This window comes from Homalodisca vitripennis, chromosome 1, assembly GCF_021130785.1.
Source record: "Homalodisca vitripennis isolate AUS2020 chromosome 1, UT_GWSS_2.1, whole genome shotgun sequence".
NCBI classification, from domain to species: Eukaryota; Metazoa; Arthropoda; class Insecta; order Hemiptera; family Cicadellidae; genus Homalodisca; species Homalodisca vitripennis.
Window position 1 is genome coordinate 116800432 of NC_060207.1, and position 24260 is coordinate 116824691.

At 31.9% G+C, this 24260-nt stretch overlaps 2 protein-coding genes across 5 annotated transcripts; both read right to left on the reverse strand.

Annotated features, from left to right (window-relative positions):
- Positions 1 to 512: 512 nt before the first annotated feature.
- LOC124369998 lies at positions 513 to 9423 on the reverse strand. Of its 3 annotated transcripts, none has more exons than XM_046828278.1 (2): positions 9224 to 9423; positions 513 to 1825 (listed from the first exon to the last, which is right to left on the reverse strand). In XM_046828278.1, exon 2 carries the CDS (start codon positions 1818 to 1820, stop codon positions 588 to 590), a length of 1233 nt encoding a protein of 410 aa, XP_046684234.1. In that variant the 5' UTR covers positions 1821 to 1825; positions 9224 to 9423; the 3' UTR covers positions 513 to 587. The 3 variants fall into 3 exon arrangements, with proteins under 3 accessions (XP_046684234.1, XP_046684219.1, XP_046684227.1); XM_046828263.1 differs by having other exon boundaries at positions 9236 to 9422; XM_046828271.1 differs by lacking the exon at positions 9224 to 9423 and adding an exon at positions 6764 to 6860.
- A 3709-nt stretch (positions 9424 to 13132) lies between these two features.
- On the reverse strand, positions 13133 to 22372 carry LOC124370012. 2 transcript variants are annotated; one of them, XM_046828290.1, is made up of 2 exons: positions 21904 to 22372; positions 13133 to 15413 (listed from the first exon to the last, which is right to left on the reverse strand). In XM_046828290.1, exons 1-2 carry the CDS (start codon positions 21949 to 21951, stop codon positions 14169 to 14171), a joined length of 1293 nt encoding a protein of 430 aa, XP_046684246.1. In that variant the 5' UTR covers positions 21952 to 22372; the 3' UTR covers positions 13133 to 14168. The 2 variants fall into 2 exon arrangements, with proteins under 2 accessions (XP_046684246.1, XP_046684248.1); XM_046828292.1 differs by lacking the exon at positions 21904 to 22372 and adding an exon at positions 17781 to 17854.
- Between the last annotated feature and the right edge of the window lie 1888 nt (positions 22373 to 24260).

The following is a 24260-nucleotide window of genomic DNA, read 5'->3' on the forward strand; positions in this document are numbered from 1 at the left end:
TAACTAATATAACGAATAATAATGAAAATGTATAAATATTTATTACTTTAATATTTAGTCGGTGATCATTGTGTAAAATTAAAAAAAATATGTATACAACTAAAAGAACGTTTAGAGCTGTTTTATGTCAAAGAATGTCTGTCTTATATTTTGTTATATAAAAGAATAAAAGTTTAATAATTATGAAATATACTTTACCAAGATATATATTCACAGCCCGTTATAAGATGTAGTCACTTCTGTCGGTCAGTCCCGCGACTGCCTTTCCGTTTTTAATATAGTTTCTTCATATTTCGTACCAAGTTATTCAAAATACACATTTCATCCTGTGCAGTCTACAAGCGTTTCAAAATCGTAAAAAGTGTGAAAGTATAATACATCTCACGATGTATTTTATACAAATATTTATAGTAAATATTTCAAAAAAATCAGCAGTTTTCTTGACAACGACGGAGCTATCTACAACAGAAAACAATATTTATAGTTACATTGGTAAGAACGTTTGTCAAACACTCATTTACCATCTTTTATTTCAGATATACATACTGTTCACAGTTCACGCATGCATACTATATCAGAGAACCCCATTATTTGGCTATTTCCTTTAAGTAGTCAAACACACCTGCAATTTCCAACTGTTTCACTAACTTTGGGAGGCGATCTGTATAAAAGCTTCCGCTGCTGTAAAATGGTTTGTAGAGCTGATACGTATTTTCTTTACAACCTTCGGTAAAAATCGGCGTTAAATCCACCACAGAATTTTCGCTTATAAACATCGGAATAACCACTGCCATACACATCGCTAATGGACTCAAATCTTTAACTTTTTGCAGAACGTTTTCGTAGGACATTCTTTTTGTAGAGTTTAACTTACTGAGATTCTTGTTCAGTTCATCAGTGTACATTTTGTACAAATCGTTCAATTTATTTGTTTTGACATCGTCATTGGCACTGGACCAAATGAAATATACTATATCAACAACTGGCGATGTATACTTTACCAGTTGAAAGTCCAGTAACTTTATTTCGTCGACAGATCCATTGTTACCATATTTGAACAACAAGTTGTTGATCCAAGGGTCACCATGGTTCATTGTATTAAAGTCCTCTTCTCGTGGTTTGACAGCTTCTAATACCATGTCATACAGAGTTTCAGAAAAATCTTTGATAATCTTAGTATATTTATTGAACTCATCAACCGTTTCTGTGTATTCATACAAACATCTCATTCCACTGAGACACATAATATTGTACCCATCAGACATTGGTTGGCCGCGACTATATAGCTTTTCTTTCCCAATGGACTCAATGAACTCAGGATGTTCTATAAGGACCTCATAGGAAACTGCATGAAGTGCCGCTACAGCTGTCACGTACAGGCGGCAATGATCAAAATCCACACCTTGTGATTTGTCAGCCATCTTAAATCCCTGCTGCATCAGATCTTCAAGAACAACAATTGGAAATAGAGGGGAGGAGTAACTTTTAGGTACAAAGGGTATGCTTGTAAAGAGTCTGGCTTTTGATAGGAACCTTCTGTAAAACACTGGTTCGCAACAGCCGTAGTTGTCGACAACTTCCTTCATAGTATCACCTTGAACTTCTGATTTCACAATCAAGTACAGTGAATGCACTTGATCTTCGTGCTCGCTATTCTGATAGTCCACCTTGACTCGGATTGGACAGCTGCCGTAATATTCTCCAGGCGGTACCGCTTGTGATGTATCAAAGTTTTTAATCACAATATTTCGCATGCCGTCTTCATTTTTCAGACATTGAAACAAAAATTCAGAACAAAGCCAGTCTGGTATCAGCTCCATTGTACCTAAAACAGGAAAGACACATTTTATATTATTTGGAACTGTTATTACTTGTGTTAGTGTTTCACAATTAGAATGACAAATTTGTGCTGTACAAAAGCACCTACGATACAGTTACTAATTCGTTTGGATTTTACTACTTGGACTTTCATTTTCCCTACAAACTAGGTGATTTGTAGTCACTCATTAATGGTCTGATTGCATGTTCCAGCCTTATTTGTTTCGTCTTCATAAACGTTATACGTGTATATTTTCACATGTAATATAATTTATTACTAATATGTCAGTTAACAAGGCTGCATTATAATAAGCGACCACCACCACGATAATCGATATTCATGGGTATTGAATCCTTGATACTGATGACTATTTAAAAGAACTGAAACTAAAATGTCAAACCAAATTACGTATAAAATGGTTATGCTGGTTTTACATGTTAAAAATAAAAATATTTAACGTTAAATAAAAAAACTGTGTATTTATAGTAATGGCTATTTATAAAACGTTACAAACAAAACAATGTAACAGCAACTTGTTATATACTATTTTCAAGAATAAACGTGCTTAACTATTTGTAACAAAAAGAGCACACGTACATCGCCATTGTACTTGCGGCCATTACTTATGTACCAAACACATGATTTTACTTTAAATTAATTTGGAACAATAATGTTAAACTGAATTACGCCAAAATGAATTAATTTATAGGCTTTTGAAATTGTGCTGTAGTGAAGATATACTTTTATATGTAAAAGGTAATATATGTATGTATTTAAGGTTATATCAAATAACTAAACTGTATTTATGCTATTGTTTGAGTAGTACTTACGATTACTTTACAGGGTAAATATGTCTGAAAATTTAAATTAATTATCTTGTAACCATATTAAATATTTTTCAATAATAAAAAAAAAACAAAATCTCATATTCCTTGCCATTATTCTTGTCAATGTTACTAGCCTACTTATTACTAAACGGTTTTAATTCTTTATTCAGTTCAATTAATTTTCAAAAATATTATTATTCTGGTAAATAAAAATAGCCAGAATTAATTAATTGTGAATCTATGATTAATTGTGAATTAATGATTCGATTGTGTTGGTGGCCGCTTATACACTGCAGCCGTTTCTACGCCGTTATACAATGATCATGTAGATAACACTTTCGAAAATATTGATAACAATAACATTGAATGGATTAAATGGTTATGAAGACTCAATTTAAGTTTTCTTTCAATAAATGATTGTCATATACTGTTTGAAGTGTAAATAAAAAACTGCAACAAATTATACAAAAATTTATGCAAACATTAATGGAATTTTGCAGGAAATTTTGTAAATGTAATACGAAAAAGTCATTTTTTTAAATAGTTACATTTTTCTTCATAATTAGAGATTGTGATATAGTACAGTGCTTTTGATATTTTTATAACTTATAAGATATAAAAAAAATAAAAAATATGAGTTATATGAATATATGGTGACATTATACACACATTAGTAAGTTAAATTGGTTTGACATATCAAAATATAAATATTTTTCATCTGATTGTATTAAAAATATCTATTACCAATTGAAAGATTGTATATATGTTATTTGCAAATATCAACACTTCAGAGGTCAGAATTGTTGGATGAATTTAGTTGATTGTAATAATATTATATATCATCATCCTATGCAAATGTTACTGAAATATATTGCTAAATTTGCGAAGCTGAAAGAAGAAAATGTTGAATATGATGATGATGATCATGATTTTTAAATATTTGTAATTTGTTGTAAAAACTTTTATCAGAAATTTGGAAATGTTTTGTAATTTTATTTCAAACGTTTACAAAACCGTTCTAAATAAATTATGGATTTAAAAAAGTATTTGTGCAATATTGAGAGAGCAGAATTTAAAGTTCTTTTGTATCGAATTAGTAAACAACATTTGAATGAACCGAGTAAAAAACTGAGTTTAATATTGAGTTTGGAAATAAGTTTTGCATATCGAAATATCAATTCTATATTTCCAGAACTTTAACGAAATAAGATGGTCAATCATATCTTAATAAATTATCTTAAATCAATTTATAATTTTAGACAGTTTGCATTTTCTATAAAATTTAAGGAGGAAATATAATAAATTGATAGATGAAATTGTATATTGTGGTCAAATAGAATTACGGGAATAATTTTTCATTCTAAAAGTGTTGTTATTTCTTAAACTTCAAACTGATTTAAATAATTTTTTAATTTTGAAACGGTTGGAAGTTTATCTCACTTTGAATTAGGATTCTTTGAAAATGTTGATATTCCTATATTTAAAGTTGGAATTTACATTAGTTTCATAAGTGCTGAAGATGATACGATAACGAAAACAAAAACTATGGTAATTGCTCGTTGATTAGCCCGTTGATGGAAACATTGCAATATACGATATTTGTATTAGAGTTACAATTATTGATTATAAATCGATGAGGAAAATCCAATTAATTAATAAAATTGCTAATCTTAAAATATTATTAATGGTTCTTAAGTGGTAATTAACTTTAAACTTAGTTTTCTTATGAGTATTAGGTAAAATATACGTAAAACTCTTTCTAATAACTTTTGTTCTTAATTTTTATCTACATCATTTTAGTTGTGCGGAGAACTGTATTATTATAATGTTTAAAATTTTTTTGAAAAATATAAACCTATATAAAGTTTTTATTAATGTCAACAATAAATTCATCCTTTCGTTTTGTGTCCTGTTACATCTTTATCCAATACTAGATTTTTCTTCATTGGCGCAAACAAGAGGTCTCTAATGTTATTCTGTCCAATTTGGTGGCCAATTAATGTTTGAAATTTTGTTATAACACCCTTACAGTTAAGTTACATTTACAGTTTTATAAGGCAGGTAAAACAGTCACTCACTAGTTATTTTGAGAATTAACACTAATTCGTTAAACAAGTTATTACAAGAATCATAAAACATCAACAACCATGATTAACATAACATTTATTAGGTTTTGTTTTATTTATTTATTTTGTACAATAGCTACAGGAATATTATCTCAAAACAGCTATATTGAAAATACAAGTTAATAATAATTATTTACAATATAATATACTGTAAGTACGTATATGAAGAAACTAAATTACAAAATCATTATTAGGCTGAGTAAAAATGAACTGTTTCTGTTACAGCACGAGAAAAAATAAAAATATAATATAATACATAATAATAATTTAAAACTTTAACAAAACTAGGTTACTACCTTAAGTTTAAAAAATAATATTTAGCTTATTTACAAATGAATTAAAATTATTATTAAATATATCCAATTCATTTTTATAGATGTTTAACAACCTAATACCTTTAAAAAATGAAAAATTATAAAACTGCACTGTATTACAACGTGGTGTAAAAAAAACCAAAGAGGGTCTCAGATTATTTCTTGGGACATGCAGAAAAACCTTATCAACTAAAAAAGAACTATCAACTAAGTTATGTAAAATTTTATAAATGTATAAAATAATAGATCGGTTTCGTCTTGCTAACAGAGTTTCAAAAGAAAAAATACTTCTTAAGACAGTTGTTGACAGGTTTCGCTCACAAGAAACATGAAATCTTTTAAAATATAAATACCTCAGAAACTTGTTTTGAATTAGCTCCAGAGAAGCAATGCTATGTAATGAATAAGGGGTCCAAATTATTGCACAATACTCCAGCCTACTTCTTACGAATGCATTGTATAGTTTAATGATAGGATTAATTGAATGAAAAAACATCGTGTTTGTTTTGGCTGCCCGAAGCCTATTAGGAAGTCCTAGGAATACCAATAGCTGGTTTTGACATGTCATCTCTTATTGTTTACCAGTTAGTATATGAGGCACATACAGACTACTTTGATACAGTAATAATATATATTCAAATATAAAAACTTTGGACGCTCGTGGAGTATATATTCTGATAAAGCATTTCTATAGTACAATTTTTTTCAACTAGAAGTTCAATAGGAGATTTACAAAACCATTAAACTTTACTACAGTACTTATTAGGAACTTATCTCAAATGAGATAAAATTATGATTACGATATGAGCTTTGAGCTAAAATATTTTACTACTTTTGAGGTACTAAGCAATCTCACGCCAAGCCTAACGCGTGAGAAAACTGTATAGAGGATTCTTTGCAGTAACATTGAATGGTTCTGTGAATATGTTTCATGATTGAATCTTAAACATTCTCTGAAACCATTAATAAGTTATCCTCTAATTGTGATTTCATTCAGACAATGTTTAAAGGAATCGTTCTTGAGTTCTACATGATAAACATGACTAAACATGTAGACATTCGATATAACGTCTTATACTATGACGGAGATGAGAGATCATTTCCTTATGGTAGCCTTTCCGGACAACTGTTTGAACTGTAGCCTCAGAAGTTTAAAAATTTTCACCCGACCTTTTGCAAAGCATGAAATTTGTTCTCATTAGACAGTACTTTTAAGTATCGGAAAAAATCAATTTAGATATCTGTTGGTTACAATCACTATTGTATAAAATAATCCTTAATGGTGAAAAAATTTACGATTTTAAATCTACTCGTCACTAAATTCTTTGGGTGAACATACAAAACAAACTCATTTCCTAATAGAAAAGTCCAACTAAAATTTGATCCACTAATCCTGCAAAGGATCTGAGCGTGAAACTTAACAATCTGCTTAGGGGAAATACGGTACTCCGCAACTACAGGTGGAGGGAGCTGATAACTGCTCCAGGCCAGGCAAGATTTGAACAATATTATATACTAATCCCTTCTCATTGTTTGACACCTTTGTTTGTAGCCACCTTCTCTCCCATCCTATGGGTGGAGATGGTACAACAAGATTTAGACTAATTCTCTGTAACTTTATACTTATCTAAAACAATAAACTAGTTCGCATGAAATAGTAAATCATACTGTATATACCTTAGCTAGAGTGAAGAGAGAGTTGCTACTTCAATTTTTGTACGCCCATTTCGGAAAAGTTATTCATTTGCCAACACCTTCCTGCTTTGTAATGCATACTAAGCTGATAAACAGTTAGTTGCTAGATTGCTTATCCTTGAAAATTGCTGTGAGAATGAGATTATATTTGTAGCTGTGTGGTTGCAAAATATATGAAAATTGATAAACCAAACTGGCTAACACATTAATTGACATTACTTTGAAACTAATAAATAAATAAGTAAATAATTATATATATATATATATATATATATATATATATATATATATATATATATATATATATTTATGTATATTAATTAAAGAAGTACTTTGATTTTAGTGCAAATTGACTTTGTTTACATCACATCTATTTCAAACAATTTCAATTAATTTTAAAATAATTTAAAAATTCATAAAAACAGAGTTGTTTACTAGCTTTTTGTAGGTTTGGTTCTCGTATTTGTATTAAAGTCGATGTAATCTTTTATAAAAGGTGTTTGATCAAATTCAATAGCTCTATTGACGTCTATTAAAATTATTCCTTTTTCTAAATAATATTTTAAATTTTTAGAATGAATTACGTATTCTGCTTTATTAAGAAGAGCCGTGCACAGTTTATTTTCATAATGTTTATGAACTAGTAGTAAATCTCCATCAATGTTAATTTCTTTGATATTTATGACTCATCTTCAAGAATATAACCATTATATTCGTGCTATAGGCATAATAAAATTGATTGTTTGTAAAATGTTGAAATAAATATAGATAAGTTATCATAAGAAGATTCCCACTGGGACATGACATCTTATTATTATCATAAGATGTGTGTGTGATCGTTATTATTATTATAAGTTTATGACAAAGGAATGTACAATGATTCCAAATTCCAGAAAATAATTTTAATAGTTTTCAAAACTAAATTTTAATCTCACGAAACTTTAGAAGACTTACGAGTTTATTTTAAATATGAAAATAAAGATAAGAGTACTTAAAACATACAACCGCAAACATTTTGATATAAAATTTAGGTCTTTTCAGGACATTTGCCAGCTATCTTTCAGCGAAACAAAAATCAGTACGTTTCGAGATCTGCAATCTGATCTCTTCTTCAGGTAAATAACTAACCTAACACAAACTAGGCTAAAATAAACAAATCATACCAGAGCCTTGTGGCACGCTTAAGTCAGGAATCACAATCACCATGTTGTGTGTTAATTTCACTAACTCTTTAACATGCATTGATCGAGGAATGCAGACGTATTGTGACCTGTATTCTATAGTTCAGTTTTAATTATTAGTTTTGTGTTTAGTTTTTTATTATGTGCATATTTTAGAGTTAGTGAAGTTGACACACAATATGGTGGTTGTGATTCCTGACTTACTCTCTCCTTAAAAGAAATCCTAAAGCAAAATTTACTTAAAAACGATTGCACTAGATTAGAATATTAACTAATACAATGAATATAGTAGTTTCATAAATGCTAGTTTAGTTTCTAGTAGTTGAGGGAGGCAGTTTTCAAACTCTCAAGCAGGCCAAATTAGGGGTTTTCTCCAAAAGGTTTGCAGTGCAGAGGTTAAAATAATCTGTTTAAAATGTTTGACAATACTTACAAAAAATGTGTTGTAAGAGTTTGAAATTTCACTAGGTTTAACAATTTTTCCCCTCGTTCTAAGTTATATTTTCTTGCTGTTTACTGACCAGTTTTCCTGTGTCACGGTGAAAGCTCCCACACAGCCTTAGATTTTTTCTCGCACCCGAATTGTGCCTGTCGTTTGCTATTCAATTAGAAGTAGCGATTATCTTGTTTAATATTTTACAATATTTCTTATAGTGAGTGGTAAGCTCGAGACAATCAACTGCTCTCTGGATTTCAAATACAATGTTTTAACATGCACATGATACTTTACTCCCCACTGTCATTCAAGAGGTGTATTTAGTTTATTTTTCTTTCTTAGCGGTTTATAGGGGACAGACTCAATAACATCTAACACAATAAAATTATGAAAACATTTAAATTTATAGAAAAAATCAGCACAGTTTTGTAATTAGAAGTATGGTTGTGATATACATATTTTAACATTTTCTTTGTTGCAAATTCTCTTGAATTGAGTTTTATCATAAGGGGAATTAAGTTTTATTATATCCTGGAACGGTACATGAAAAATTAACTTTTCCGATATGATAATATCAATTCCAATAGAAGATTGTTTTATTACTTTATTGGCTTCAGTAAAACTGATATTTAACCCAATAGATATAATTAAATTCTTAAATCCGATAGAACCCTTATTGTCTGAAAGAGTGTCTAGATTGAAATATGAAGCTAAAATAAAAAAAACTTAATTGGGCTGAAACTTTAATAATTTCATTTACAAAGAAATTCGTCTATGGAGCTACTTATATTTATGTAAAGAGATAAGATACAGCCTCTTTCTTACATTATTACTCACTTCAATTGTAGAGAACTCTAAACGGCCTAACAACTCACATAACTCGGTTAGAGCAGAAGCAGATGTCATGGAAAAATATGACAGCGAAGTTACTCGACTAAACAGCGAACTAAACATGCCCAGCCATCGACTGGACTCAGTACTGGACTTGAGGTACGCGGAGACTGAATTCTCCTCACACAGGCAGCAGCAAACCAGTTTAGATCCTTCTTTTTAGAAAGTTATGGAAAAACAGGTTATAGCTGAGAGAGGTATAATGAGAAAATGTGAATTTGTCTTGTTTTTGTCTTGATCCTCGAGACCTGCCTTGTGACACCTGTGTATTACGAATTATAAAAGGAGCTCATAGAGTGTCTGGCTTCTTTCTAAATTTAAGGATATTATGTGTCACAAATCCCAGAAGAGGAGAAATGAAAAATATAGTTGACTACAAGCACATAATTTTATATCAGTCTAACTCAGTCAGTTGTGCCGTTCAGACGTGTTCTGCTACGAGTTACTTGAAATTAATTAATTAAGTATTTTCTCTTTACCCGTCCATACTTTCAACTTACAGCAGTTTCGTTAATTAATAGGTAAATCATGATCGCTAATTGTTGCGTCTGCAACGTAGTCTGTGCAACTGACGAAAGTGAGGTTAGATATATTGCTTTGCAATGCGATAGTATATTCCATGCTAATAGTTTTAAAGATGAAGTTAAAACCCGATCTCAACTACTGACATGGAAATGTAAGAAATGTAAGGAAAGCATTGCATGCAAAAAAAGGGAATGTTAATATTCCAATTAATGAAAGCATGACAAAATATTTCCTAACAAAAGCCTTAAATAACCTTCAAACACAAGTATTTAATGCACTGGCCACATCGAGTAGTGAAATAGTTGAGCTTAATAATTCGATGCAGTTTATATAAGATAACATCGACACAGATAATTCTATAATGCTTAAACTAAACTAAGAGTTTGTCTAAATTAAGAAAGGGAATGCTGAGCTCTGTGCTGAAAACCTCAAGCTAAATCTGAGGTTAGTGAGAGACATTTAGGTCTCTTGAACGGTACTTCAGAAGGTGATTAATGAAAATTGAAATAAGTGGCATTCCCATAACCCCAAGTGAAGATGCAACAACTATCGTAAAGGATGTCGGAACAACGCTATGCCTGTAGGTAGAGGATGCCGTTATTGCAGCTGCTCATAGAATTTCATCCTTCAAGAGGGACCGATCTCCTTCGCTAACTGTCCTGTTTCTGAAGAAGGATGTAAAGGACACTTAGTTAAACAATGCTAGAACAATCGAACCTTTGACAGCTGATAAGGTTAATAATGCTTTTCCTAGGCTTACGGTCTATGTAAATGTAAATGATCACCTCTCTCCGAAGAATAAAATATATCTTACTGATCTCAAGAAGACAAGTAAGGAGTTAGGTTTGCTTATGCTTGATATAGGGATGGATATAAATCTACAAAGCGATAAAATGGGATGTAAAAGTGTGTTAATGGTTTGATTTTTTGAGCATGTCAGGGAAAACATTTATAAGACATTATAACATGGAAATGAAACTGGAAAAGAACAAAAAGAATTATCATTACAAGAATAAATTACAGGAAAACCTTGGTAATCAACAACGAGAGAAGCAACAAAGAGATGATTTAGTAAGTCCATGTAATTAATTAATGAGTCAAGTTAAAGAAGATTAATAGTATGTTATTGTGTGTGTGCATTTAAAGTGTACAAATTTAACAGTCAAAATAAGTTGATGTATGTTTTGATTGTAGTATAACATTAACATTATGAGCTCTCTCTCTCTCTCTCTCTCTCTCTCTCTCTCTCTCTCTCTCTCTCTCTCTCTCTCTCTCTCTGTCTCTCTCCCCCCTCCCTTTTTCTCTCCATCCGCTGGGAGGCATGTTTATGAGCTTAGAGACATTTTTGGCCTTCAACAGTTTTGGTCTAATTGAAATTTCACAATACTGGCTTAAGCCGAGTGTTCAGTCAAGTGAGGTTTTCCTTCCTGGTTATGTTTTGCAACGGAACGATAGAACAGGAAAAAATGGCGGTGGTGTTGCAGTGTATGGGAAATGTTCTTACATCTTACAACATCATATTTTGTGACTATCAACTGGTTTTCGCACTAACTACAGTACGGAAACTCTCGCTTACGAAACTCAATAAACTTCAATACTATTGAAACGTTAACTTGTAAATGGTAACACTTTACCGCACTACGCCAAGGTTAAAGATCTTGGTTTGACTATAAACTCGACTTTAACTTGGACTGAGGCTGTTGTGGAGACTTGTAAACGGGTTTTCGCATCTATTCACTTACTCAAACGTTTACAACGTTTTTTACCAGAACATATCAAGCTGCTCTTGACTAAACCATTTGTACTTCCACATTTCAATTACTGCAACTCTGTGATCAATGATATGACCGTAGTACTTAGAGAGAAGCTGCGAAGAACTCAAAACTATTGTATACGTTACATTTACGATGCGCGACGGGAGCAGCACATCACACCGTACTATACTCAGTCAAATATTCTAAAATTAAAAGTTTAAAGATCGATCAAAATTCTAAAATTAGTTCATTCTATATTTAAAATGTGGGTTTTCAAGATATTTTTCTGAATATTTTAAATCTGTGTCTCATGTGGGTGTAAGAAGCACTCGCTCCGGCTCATACATTTTGAGAATGCCCCAGCACAGAACTGCAGTGTTTGATAAGTCATTCCATGTAATGGCTTGTAGGTTGTGGAATGCCCTTCTCCAAATAATAACTTCCATCGGTAGCCATCCCCGGTTTGTGGCGAAACTGGAAGTCGTGTATCTTAAGCGGTTAGCTGGGGCAGATTCGGTTTGAGATGCCGTGGGCGTGACACTGGCAGAGGGATGAATGTGGGATTGTGTGTGATAAAATTTAGGACTTATTAGCAATAACTACTTTAGTTTTATTTGTATATTAAAAGTGTAATTTAATTATACATGTTCTAAGAATTACAGAAGTAATCAATTTATTAATTTGTTAAATTTTCATTTTTACGTATTAAAATATTATATTAATTTCACCACATTGTGTAAATGTAATTGTTTCTTTAATTTTTTTATTATTCAGGTAATATTGAATTTTTTAAATTTTAAGTCGTGGCAGGTGTAATAACGTGCTATGCAGTCCTAACTTAGCCTGTATAAATAATGTTTCGTTTCTTTTCTCTCTCTCTCTCTCTTACTGTGTGTGTGTGTGTTTCTAATTTGTCTCTCTGTAAATTGAAAATCAGGGTAAATTGCGTTATGTGTGTGGCTGATGTACCGTTTGTAAAGTTTAAGTCATTGTGGGTCGTATTTTTGTTGAAGGAGTTTATTTGCTTTATTATAGTTCAGTTTGCTTTATAATCACCAAAATTAGGGGTAAATGGGTGGGAGGGTGATTTAATGCTTGTAACAGTAAGAAATACGGATATTATTATTATGATTGATCTAATCTGCATCGCAACTACATGAATTAAACTATTGTCTAATCTAATTATGGACTTCATTGAAAGAGATAGTGAAAAAGCTGAAAGGGACTTTATTCATTATAGAAGGATGATAGCAGATTGAGTCATGTAGTGATAAAATTCCAGATATAATATTTTACTATTATCAAACTAGGTGGAGGACCCCAAACTATATTATAATAAATAAACATATTTTATAATATTGATAATATTATCAACATGGAATAAATTATCTTATTCTTGAAAATGTTGAGCGGCATGTAGAACGTTATTTGAGTAGTCGATTTATCTTCAAGTGGCTTTTAAAAATACAAGATTATGTAAAAAATTCATGTGATTTGCAAAACAAAGAATGTGACCTAATAATTGAAAATAAATACATTATTTGTAAAATAATTACTCTCCATATTACTCAATCATGTTATATTAACATAATAAAATCAATACAGCATAACGTCCATTATTCCATGATTGCAATGACAATTATACACACAAAAATGAATAAGTAAACCCTTAGTAGCGGCTGTCTGCAGTTTCTCCTTACTATTTCGTGTAGCTAAACAGCCTTGCTCTTTATCTTCTTGATAACACCAATCCACAGATAATATTTATAATAGATATTTGCAGTAAAGACGTTATTGTATTTGACAATATTGCATGTTTCTTTTTTCAGACAAATTCACGTACAGTTTATTAATACGTATTAACACTTGCATGCTCATTAATTTACGTCTAGTGTTAAGAAAAATTTAATCTATTCTTGTTCTCATAAGAATAAAATATACTTGTTTATATTTTACGTGTTGATGAGGAATGCATATCACATGTAATAAACCTGATTACTAAGTTATTAGGTATAATTTAACCCAATATAAAATAAGAATAAAACCTAATAAGAGTACCAAAATAAATTCTAAAAATATACTTTTAAAGACATATAGAGTAGTAAGCTCATTGAGTAGCATAAGAGTAAAACCATTCACAAGCTTTTGATTACAAAAGACTGCGAATATTGTAATTGTAATACATCAAAAGTAGAGAGTACTTGAAAAAAGCACATATTGCTAAAACTTTACCTTGCATCCATATTTAATACATGCATAAAAAACAAAAGCTACACAATTTGTGTTTTCGTTTGAAACTTCATTATTAGTAGAACAACTTTAAATTATTCAATTTACAAATTTTTCATTTTAAACTTAGGTGAAGGATTATCAATATTTCTTATATTAGATGTTGGAAGAAATATATATTTTAAATATTCCTTAAAAACGATTTTATTATACTGAAGACTGTGGTTATATACTTCAAAAAGTGATTTCTATTGGTAAGAATGCTGAAACACATTGTACAACGATTATTTCCTAATGTAAACACATTTAAACGGTTTCTACTTAATACATTGTAAATACCACCAGTTTTCAATCCGTTCGAGGGAAAACAGTTACTGGGCTATTTCCTGTAAGTAGTCAAACACACCTGTATTCTCCAACTGCTTCACTAACTTTGGAAGGCGATTTGTGTAAAAGCTCCCGTGACTGTAAAACGTTTTGTAGATTTCATAAGTCTTCTCTTCATTTCCCTTCATAAAAATTGGTTCTATATCTGACACAGAATCTTTGCTTGTAAAAATTGGAATGACCACAGCCATGCACAATGCCAGGGGACTCAGTTCTTTAACTTTTCGTTTGACATTTTCGTAGGACAGATTTGTTGTAGAGTTAATCTTACTTAGACTTTTGTTCAGTTCATCGGTATAGATCTTGTACAATTCGTCAAGTTTGTTAGTTCTGACATCATCATTGGCACTGGTCCAAATGAAATATACTATATCAACAAGTGGTGATGCGTACCTCACTAGCTGAAAATCTAGCAACTTTATTTCTTCGACAGATCCATTGTTACCATATCTAAACAACATATTGTTAGTCCAACTGTCACCATGGATCATTGTGTTAAAGTCCTCTTCCCGTGGTTTGACTACTTCTGCTACCGTGTCATAGAGACTTCCAGAAGAATCTTTGATAATGTTAGAATATTTTTTGAACTTGTCTACCGCTTCTATATATTCAAACAAACATCTCATTCCATTCCTCAACATTTTTTGCAAACCATAAGTTACTTGAAGACCATGAGAAAATAGCTTTTCCTTCCCAATAGACTCGATGAACTCAGGGTGTTCTTTAAGGACCTCATAGGAAACTGCATGAAGTGCCGCTACAGCTGTCACGTACAGGCGGCAATGATCAAAATCCAAACCTTGTGATTTGTCAGCCATCTTGAATCCCTGCTGCTTCAAATCTTCAAGGACAATAGTTGCGAATATAGGTGAGAAATAACTTTTAGGTACAAAAGGTACGTTTGCAAGGAGTCTCGCTTCCGGCATGAAGCTTTTGTAAAACACTGATTCGGAACAGCCAAAGCTGTCGACAATATCCTTCACTGCACCACCTTGTAATTCTGATTTTAAAATCAAGTATAGTGAATGCACTTGATGATCGTCCTTGCTATTCTGATAGTCCACCTTGACTCGAGTCGGACAGCTGCTGTAATATTCTCCAGGCGCTACAGCTCGTGATGTCTCAAACTTTGTTATCACAATATCTCGCAAGTCATCTTCATTTTTCAGACACTGAGACAAAAATTCAGGAGAAAGCCAGTCTGGTACCAGCTCCATTGTGAAAGGTGCCTAAAACAGTGAAAACAGATTGTAAATAATCTAATTCAGTGAATCTCGTAGAAGGCGTGTTTTTTTTTAGCAAGAAGCAAAACATAGACACGTGAGATAATTCAAAGATTACCAAATTAGAAATTTAGAAATTTAATTTCACCAATATAAGTACCAAGAGCCATTTTTCATCCATTTGAAGAATGGTTATTTTTTGGTATAATGAAAGATAACTATTATATAAAAATTTTCAAAAAAAAGGGTGAGTTTCTACACATATTTATTTCTTCATAAACTGACATTTACAGTAAGTAAGCCTAAGTTTGTAACTATTTAAAACCATAAATTTAGTTTAACAATATAAAGGTAGATTAATCGTCTGATCTTGAGATATAAGGGTATAACTACGATTACATTCCCGAACGATTACAGTAAAAGCAATAAAATTTGGTTCATCATTACTGCACCTATAAATGTACTTTTCGAAGTAACTATCATATTTTTGTCATATTACAAGGATGGCAAGGAGTCAGAAGAAAATTGTGAATGAGAGCATAGGTCGAATAGAACATCAAATTAAAAGTCTTTATTAGTAAAGTACAATGCCGCAAATCTGATCTCAAAGGGTTCACTCTTTAAAATATTACGTTGTTTTAAAGTTTGAAATAATTACAGTATTCAATTTTTAATTACAATATAGGTCTTGTTCTAGATGGTTTAATATTCTTCTCTTGGCTCAAGGTAAAAGGTAACTTAGGAAATGAATGTTGGACTTAATAAATAGTTTTTATGGTAGTAGACATCCAATGGAGAATGGTCTACAAGGGGTTTTTACCATAAGCTTAACTCAAGATATACATCATTATAAAGGGGTTGTTTAGCAGAGATGCTAAAGGAAAACCTGGTATCAGTTATTATAATAGAAAATCTTTATTTTTAATTTGGGCTTTGGACTTTACTTGATGTACATCTTACATTACACTTTAAAACGATGTACATTTTGAGCTATGCTTACGTTAAATGTTTTTGCTGAACTCCTTGTAGACCATCCTCTATTGGATGTGAAGAGTAACTTACTGCCTTAAAACTATTTCATAAATCCAGTATTCATTTACAAAGTTTTACAACTTGAACCAAGACAAGAGTATGAAACCATCAAGAACAGAATCTACTTTGTAAATGTTTCAAAATTTAACCTAGCATCATTTTTAAAAGAGTTAACCCTTTGAGGTCGGATTTGTGGCATTGTACTCTACAAATAAAGACCTTTGATTTTATCCACTACTCACTTTGTGCTCTCTTTTAAGATTTCCTTTTGACTCCTCACGGACTATCCCCCTGGCAAGACAAAATATTGTATTTACTTCAAAAAGTATTGTAGTTATAGATGCAGTAATGATGTACCAAGTTTTATCGTTTTACCTGTAATCGTTTGGGAATTATCAAGCTCTTGAGGAACTTTTTTTACATCATGAACATTAAATCTCTAGTGTATTGCTAGATCCCAAACCACATATTGTGTCACACCCTCACAAAATTTTTTACCTATTTTACCTCTACTTCTTATATACTAATAGTTTCTCTTAATAACTTGTTTCCTCATCCCATATAATATTTAAACCTCGTAATTTCAATTAATAATTTATTTCGTTACTATTGTATCAAATAATTGAGATTATCACTATTCGTTCAGATTATGATAAAATATATAAAAATCCATGTTATTTGTATTTGTGTGGTTTTGTTTATCTGTATTTTAGTTTTAAGTCAGTTTCCATATCCACTAAATATCCTAGTTATGGATCTATGTCAAATTTTCCAACGGTAGGCTATCTAAAATCGAGAAAGTACTTATCACAAATATCTCTGTCCATCAGTGCGCTGCCACGCACTCTGGCGGAAAAAAATAAAGACATCCTTCGAGTCGCGCCGTAATTCAAGCTCAAAAACGTAAGTGCTCGTTAAGATTAAATTTATATTCGTGTATATATATATATATATATATATATATATATATATATATATATATATATATATATATATAATATATATATTTGATTTTTTGTAATATATTTCAACAGTATAAACATGGAAGATGAGTAAGTAATTTTACAGGATTAACAAAGATTAAAAAATCACTGAAGTTTTATCTTAATGCTAAATATTAAGTAAGTTTTCCAATATTTTTCATTTGCTTTTCGTATATCTCACTTTAGTAGGATACTGAAACCAGGCAATGTACGAGTATTTTGTCATATTGAAAGAGACGTAGATATTTGAATGAAATGTAACATTTCCTATAATATACACAACGTAGACAATTGTCCATGTGGCTAATTTAATATTAATAGAATGTGAGTAATGGTATATAAAAAGCAGAAAGGTTACCTGAGGTACTTTTGAATAATCGTCGACTTTGTTCTGTTTCCACTTGAAAACTAAATTAGCGACAACAAAACTAACTAGTTATTCTTTCGTAGATAACAATGGTTCGTTCTCTTATTGGTTCAGTTCCTTTAAATAGTTGGAATTATAATTATATGTAAAGCCTTGTTGTAGGCCAAACCATACACAATTTTCCCAGTGTTAATTTGCCAATAATAAGCAGTTTATATAACACCGTCAAGGTTTAAAACGTCTTCTTAATTTTAAATTATTTGTTTGCACTTTCATTTCCATCAAATAAATATAAGCAGACGTTTCATTGATTCGTAGAGGATATGAAAACATTTACATTAGATTTTAAATTGATTCAAAGTATTTCAAAGTATTGATTCAAGGTATTATTAGACCATCCTTCAACTTATTTCTTATTGTTGTTTATTGTTTGTACGTGGTTGTTTCGTTGTTTTAGTTTACAGCAAAGAGGTTGTGGATTTCTTATGTGTTTAACTATGGCAAAGTCAGTTCTTCATCAAATTGAAGGTTTTATTGTTAATAGAAAATAATGTTTTCGTTTGAATAATAGACCTACAATTTTTTCATGTAGTGGTGTATGAAACGAAAGATTCCATTATGTTTGGTATTACGTTGGTGGTTCATCATAGTGAACATTTTACTTAAGAATAGTAACCTACTTTTGGATAAATACCAATTACATCAGTTAAGCACTAATCGATTCAAACTGTTCATTTAAAAGTGATTCTATAAAATCCAAGAAATAATAATATAACACTTAAAAATATATGAAAATAATAAATTTACTATTTATTGTTAGTTTTAATCAATTTTCTTTGAAAGTAGACAACTGGCCTGTAAGTTTTTGTTCCAAAAAGTGATTAGTTCTACTGTATACCTTATGAAACTTAACGTAAAGTGGGGTGATAGTATCGGTAGTGGAGGGGGGTGGATGCGATAAGAGGAGGGTAGAACCAGGTGACTAATGTCGGCAGTACATATGGAGGAATTTAGCTGTGCGCACGGGACCCAAATACTATCCTTTCAACAAATAAACGCTCTGTGTGGTGGGTTGCGATTACTTGCTTGACGCTGAGATGAAGGCGCAATAATATTTTTAACGTCAATTTAAACTCACGATTTCGATTTGCTGATTAGTATAGACAAATTATTTTTTTTAAACACGCTAACCAGACTAAACAATTGAATAAAAAACAAGTATATGCCCTATTATTGCTATTATTTGAATTTCTCTAAGGATTTAATGTTCAGCGACATCAATAATATATTCCACCTGTTCTTTTAAGATTTAAATCTTTCTTTTCGAAAAGCTTTTCCTCTGGTGGCCTATCAAACAAAATACAAAATGAAACATTCCCTCTTGGATGACTTTGGGCATAATACAACTTGTAACAGGAAGAGATTCCTGTTTGAGGCTCAGGACACCTCCAAATGCCTCATCTAATTTTCATAAATTATTTAGCTCTTTTTTTAATGTAACCTTCAGAGTATAGATTTTTTCGTCAGCCTTCAGCAGAGTTTTGACAAAAGTGGAGACTTATTTGGAACAAAAATATTTGAATTTCGAGTAAGATCGTAGAGTAGATGTTTTGGGCGAATTTTAAGAAATATTCCACAAATATCCTATTCGATTTTAAATCGATTCAAAACAGATTTTTCAATATTCGCAATAGATTTTACATTGACTCCAAGCAGATTTTTTAATGATTCTAAACAGATTTTACAGTTATTACAAGCAGATGTTTCATAAATTTTTCAAATATTTTCAATATTATTTTTATTGCAGTAAAACTGCTTCGAAGCACACAGTTTCATACAACAGAGTGTTAGATGTATTGTTTACAACTGTATATACATTTATGGTACCTTGGACAGGCTTTTACATTGATTTTCTATCCGCACCAAAAGTGGTCGAAGAATCTCATATTTATATCTATGTGCTTTGGCACTGCTGTCACATTAGAGTTCATATTGTTTGGGTTTTTAAAGTGCATTGTCTTATATAATTTGTAAATTTTTTTAAAATTAGTATTGTTGGATTTGTAACTAAATCGTCTAAAATAATTGTATATCTACAACTTTCTTTGTCACAATCTTTCTAAAATATTTATGAATAATGTTGTTAAAAAGTCGATCACGAAAAAACATTGTTAATTTATAAAAAATGTTCTCTGTCAATTGAGTATTTTCTGATTACATATGCTATTTTAGTTTGTATTTGGACAGAATAATAACTGAAAAGGATATAAGACAGTTCACTGCAGAGGTTGTTGGTAGCCTAAACATTAGGGAGTGCTGTCACCGGCTATCTTTCACTGCAGAGGTTGTTGGTAGCCTGAACATTAGGGAGTGTTGTCACCTGCCTTCTCTTACTGCAGAGATTGTTGGTAGCCTGAACATTAGGGAGTGTTGTCACTGGCCTTCTCTCACTGCAGAGATTGTTGGTGGCCTGAACATTAGGCATTGTTGTCACTGGCCTTCTCTCACTGCAGCGATTGTTGGTAGCCTAACATCAGGGATTGTTGTCACTGGCCTTCTCTCACTGCAGAGATTGTTGGTAGCCTGAACATTAGGCATTGTTGTCATTGGCCTTCTCTCACTGCAGATATTGTTGGTAGGCTGAACATTAGGGAGTGCTGTCACCGGCATTCTCTCACTGCAGAGATTGTTGGTAGCCTGAACATTAGGGATTGTTGTCACTGGCCTTCTCTCACTGCAGAGATTGTTGGTAGCCTGAACATTAGGGATTGTTGTCACTGGCCTTCTCTCACTGCAGAGATTGTTGGTAGCCTGAACATTAGGGAGTGTTGTCACCTGCCTTCTCTTACTGCAGAGATTGTTGGTAGCCTGAACATTAGGGATTGTTGTCACTGGCCTTCTCTCACTGCAGAGATTGTTGGTGGCCTGAACATTAGGCATTGTTGTCACTGGCCTTCTCTCACTGCAGAGATTGTTGGTGGCCTGAACATTAGGCATTGTTGTCACTGGCCTTCTCTCACTGCAGCGATTGTTGGTAGCCTAACATTCAGGGATTGTTGTCACTGGCCTTCTCTCACTGCAGAGATTGTTGGTAGCCTGAACATTAGGCATTGTTGTCATTGGCCTTCTCTCACTGCAGATATTGTTGGTAGGCTGAACATTAGGGTAGGATTGCTTGTCACCGGCATTCTCTCACTGCAGAGATTGTTGGTAGCCTGAACATTAGGCATTGTTGTCATTGGCCTTCTCTCACTGCTGATATTGTTGGTAGCCTGAACATTAGGGAGTGCTGTCACCGGCATTCTCTCACTGCAGAGATTGTTGGTAGCCTGAACATTAGGGTGTACTGTCACCGGTCTTCTGACACTGAAGAGGTTGTTGATAGCCTGAACATTAGGGATTGTTGTCACCTGCCTTCTCTCACAGCAGAGATTGTTGGTAGCCTGAAAATTAGGCAGTGCTGTCACCGGTCTTCTGACACTGAAGAGGTTGTTGATAGCCTGAACATTAGGGTGTACTGTCACTGGCCTTCTCTTACTGCAGATATTTTTGGTAGCCTGAACATTAGGGAGTGCTGTCACCGGTCTTCTGACACTGAAGAGGTTGTTGTTAGCCTGAACATTAGGGATTGTTGTCACCTGCCTTCTCTTACTGCAGAGATTGTTGGTAGCCTGAACATTAGGGATTGTTGTCACATGCCTTCTCTCACTGCAGAGATTGTTGGTAGCCTGAACATTAGGGATTGTTGTTACCTGCCTTCTCTCACTGCAGAGATTGTTGTTAGCCAGGATATTTTCCTTTTATAACCGATTAGCACATGGCTAGATGGCTGGAGGATGGAATGAACCCCTGCTTTAAAATTAGTTCATGCAAATAAGTTTTCATTACTCAACTTATAACAGGTACAGTATTAGTCCTTTCTTATGTAAAATGTATTAAACACTTTCTAAAAAAAGTTAAAACATTCTTTCGATTGGATCAACCTTTTGAAGTCCGGTTTGCTGCATTGTTTTCAGTTCAACTATACCTTTAAATTGCTTTAAATTTAAAACTCATTATATGTTCCGTAATATGTATCTGTAAGACGTGAAATTAAATTAGCTCCTGAACTTACGTTGAGTGTCTCTCGTTGGTATGCCCGTAATCTGTACCTGTATGGCATGCAATGTGGGATTTATTTAAGTAGCTCAACTTGAATGTGTGCTAGTAATTGAAAATAAATACATCTTTTGTAATAAAATTTCCTTCCTTATAATTTCGTATCTCTGAGTCAGCTAATAATAACATATGCAGAGTGTTTCGTAACTTTCTGGACAAATCTAAACCACGTTATTGCTCAGGTCAAGAATAACACATTTAGCCGTATAAAAGTGAGTCTCCGTTTTTTATTTTTCCATGTGCCTGTTTGTGTAAAACAAAATTAATATCTTATAAATAATGTACATTACATTTGTATGAATTATTAGTGATTACGAGTCCAGTTAGTTCAATAAATATATTATCTTTAATATTCTCAAAATGGCGGCCTATAATCCTTGCTATCTTTGAATATCTTAAAAACCAGCAGTTATTATCAAGAAGCATAACATTTTTAGGGGATTTCATCAAAACTTTAATTACACAACATTTTTTAAATTAAGGGATAAATAATTAATTTAGAACGGATTCACTGTGATAAGACATGACTCACATTGAGGTTCTCAGCGAATAGCCAATGCAAAAGTGAATAAACAGCAGCTCAATAATATCTTATGACTAATGCCCTTATATATGGGTTTTATTTAAGTTCAGTTTCTAAACTTTTGTTTTATCTAAATCAATTTCCAAGAGGTATTTTAAAATAAACCTCTTTAAGAACAAAAACTAAGAAAAGCAAACTGATTTCACAGTAATATTTCTTTTATTAAATAGGAAAACGAAATAAAGGTTACTATAAGCAGGTTAACTATTGCTTATTAAGAATAATAAACAACTAGCCCAATCTTAAAGTAATGTTCAGACAACAATGTTTTCTTTAAATAGCATAGATCAGCTGTTTTAGGGGAAAGACAACTGATTGTCGTACGCCAATAGTAGTAAAAAAACCTTTCCCAAAACTGCTGATCTTAAAATAAATTCAATGAACATCAAATATTTGACACCACACTATTCTAAGATAAATGTGTATTTAAATTTGTTTTAAAGTCCACCATTTGAAAGTATTAAATATATTATCATAATATTTACTTCAGGAATTGACCTTGTTATCTATCATACACGTTTGAACCAAATTTTATATAATTTAATAATTTTATTTATAAAAGACACATACAGACATACTGATGGGGAAATAAGCATCGGCAACCCTTGTTCTTATGATAAAAAGTGTTTGTCTTGACCTGACCAATAACGTGGTAAACCTTTGTCCAAAAAGTTTCAGGGAACTCTGTATAGTAAAAACTAGCACAATATCCATAACACTAATCCATCATGATTACAAATAACAACTATACACACAAAATGAACTATAAGTAATCGTTTTTACCTCGGTAAAGATTGTCTGCAGTTTCTTCTTACTATTGGTGTCGCTAATCAGCCTTGTTCTTTATCTTTTTGATAACACCAATCCACAGATTAATATTTATAGAACATTAGGCCTTAATAATTTGACCTAGTTAGGTATTTTCAGTAAAGACGTTTTTTGTATTTGAAAATAATGTACATTACATTTTAGACGAATACCCTTCCGGTTTTTAATACGCATTAACACACTTAAATGAACATTAATTTACGTCTAATGTTAGGAAAACATCTATTCAGCTGTATGAATTTGGCGGCACCCATTAACCAAAATACGCCAAAACTATTGGAATCGTTAGTTTAGGTTTTTTTTGATATTTTTCGCGTTTGTTAGGCATTCATATGTGAAATATATTTTAAAAAGTGGGTTCTCTCTCTCTCACTCACTCACTCTCTCTCGGCCGATCGGTATGTGACTGTGGAAGTAAATCTAAAAAATGTTTGAAAGCTGCTCATGTTAATGTGGAAAATTTAATTGTGCATTACGACTCTTTCTTTAGTCTTGTCAAGGATAGTGGGTTTGATTTCATAGCTGTTTTCGAGACCTTTCTTAAACCTGTAATTTTATCTTTACCATACGAATATAAAATAATTGGATATAATATTGTAAGGAACGATAGAGAGGGTAAGGTAGGGGGAGGATTTGCTTGATATATTAATCAAATGTTTAAATATAAAATAATATCAGCACCCCAACCTATTTACTGTAAAAGTCGGAGTATTTAATTGTAGAAGTATGTCACGGTTGGAAATTATTATTATGTGTAGTTTATAGACTTCCTTAAGCGGGTTAATACCTTGAATTATTTGACGTGTTTTCAAATGTATTACCTAATTACCAGAATACCTCAGTCCTAGGTGATTTTAATATAGATCTTAATACTAGTAGATCGTTTTATGACAAAACGCAGT

What these genes read in the sequence shown, in the direction of transcription:
- LOC124369998 (XM_046828278.1), bottom strand. Translation starts at nt 1,820, where the DNA reads ATGGAGCTGATACCAGACTGGCTTTGTTCTGAATTTTTGTTTCAATGT.
- LOC124370012 (XM_046828290.1), bottom strand. Translation starts at nt 21,951, where the DNA reads ATGCCATACAGGTACAGATTACGGGCATACCAACGAGAGACACTCAAC. An exon ending in ACCAACGAGAGACACTCAAC is followed by an intron (nt 15,414 to 21,903) that starts GTAAGTTCAGGA and finishes TCACTGTTTTAG; the next exon opens with GCACCTTTCACAATGGAGCT.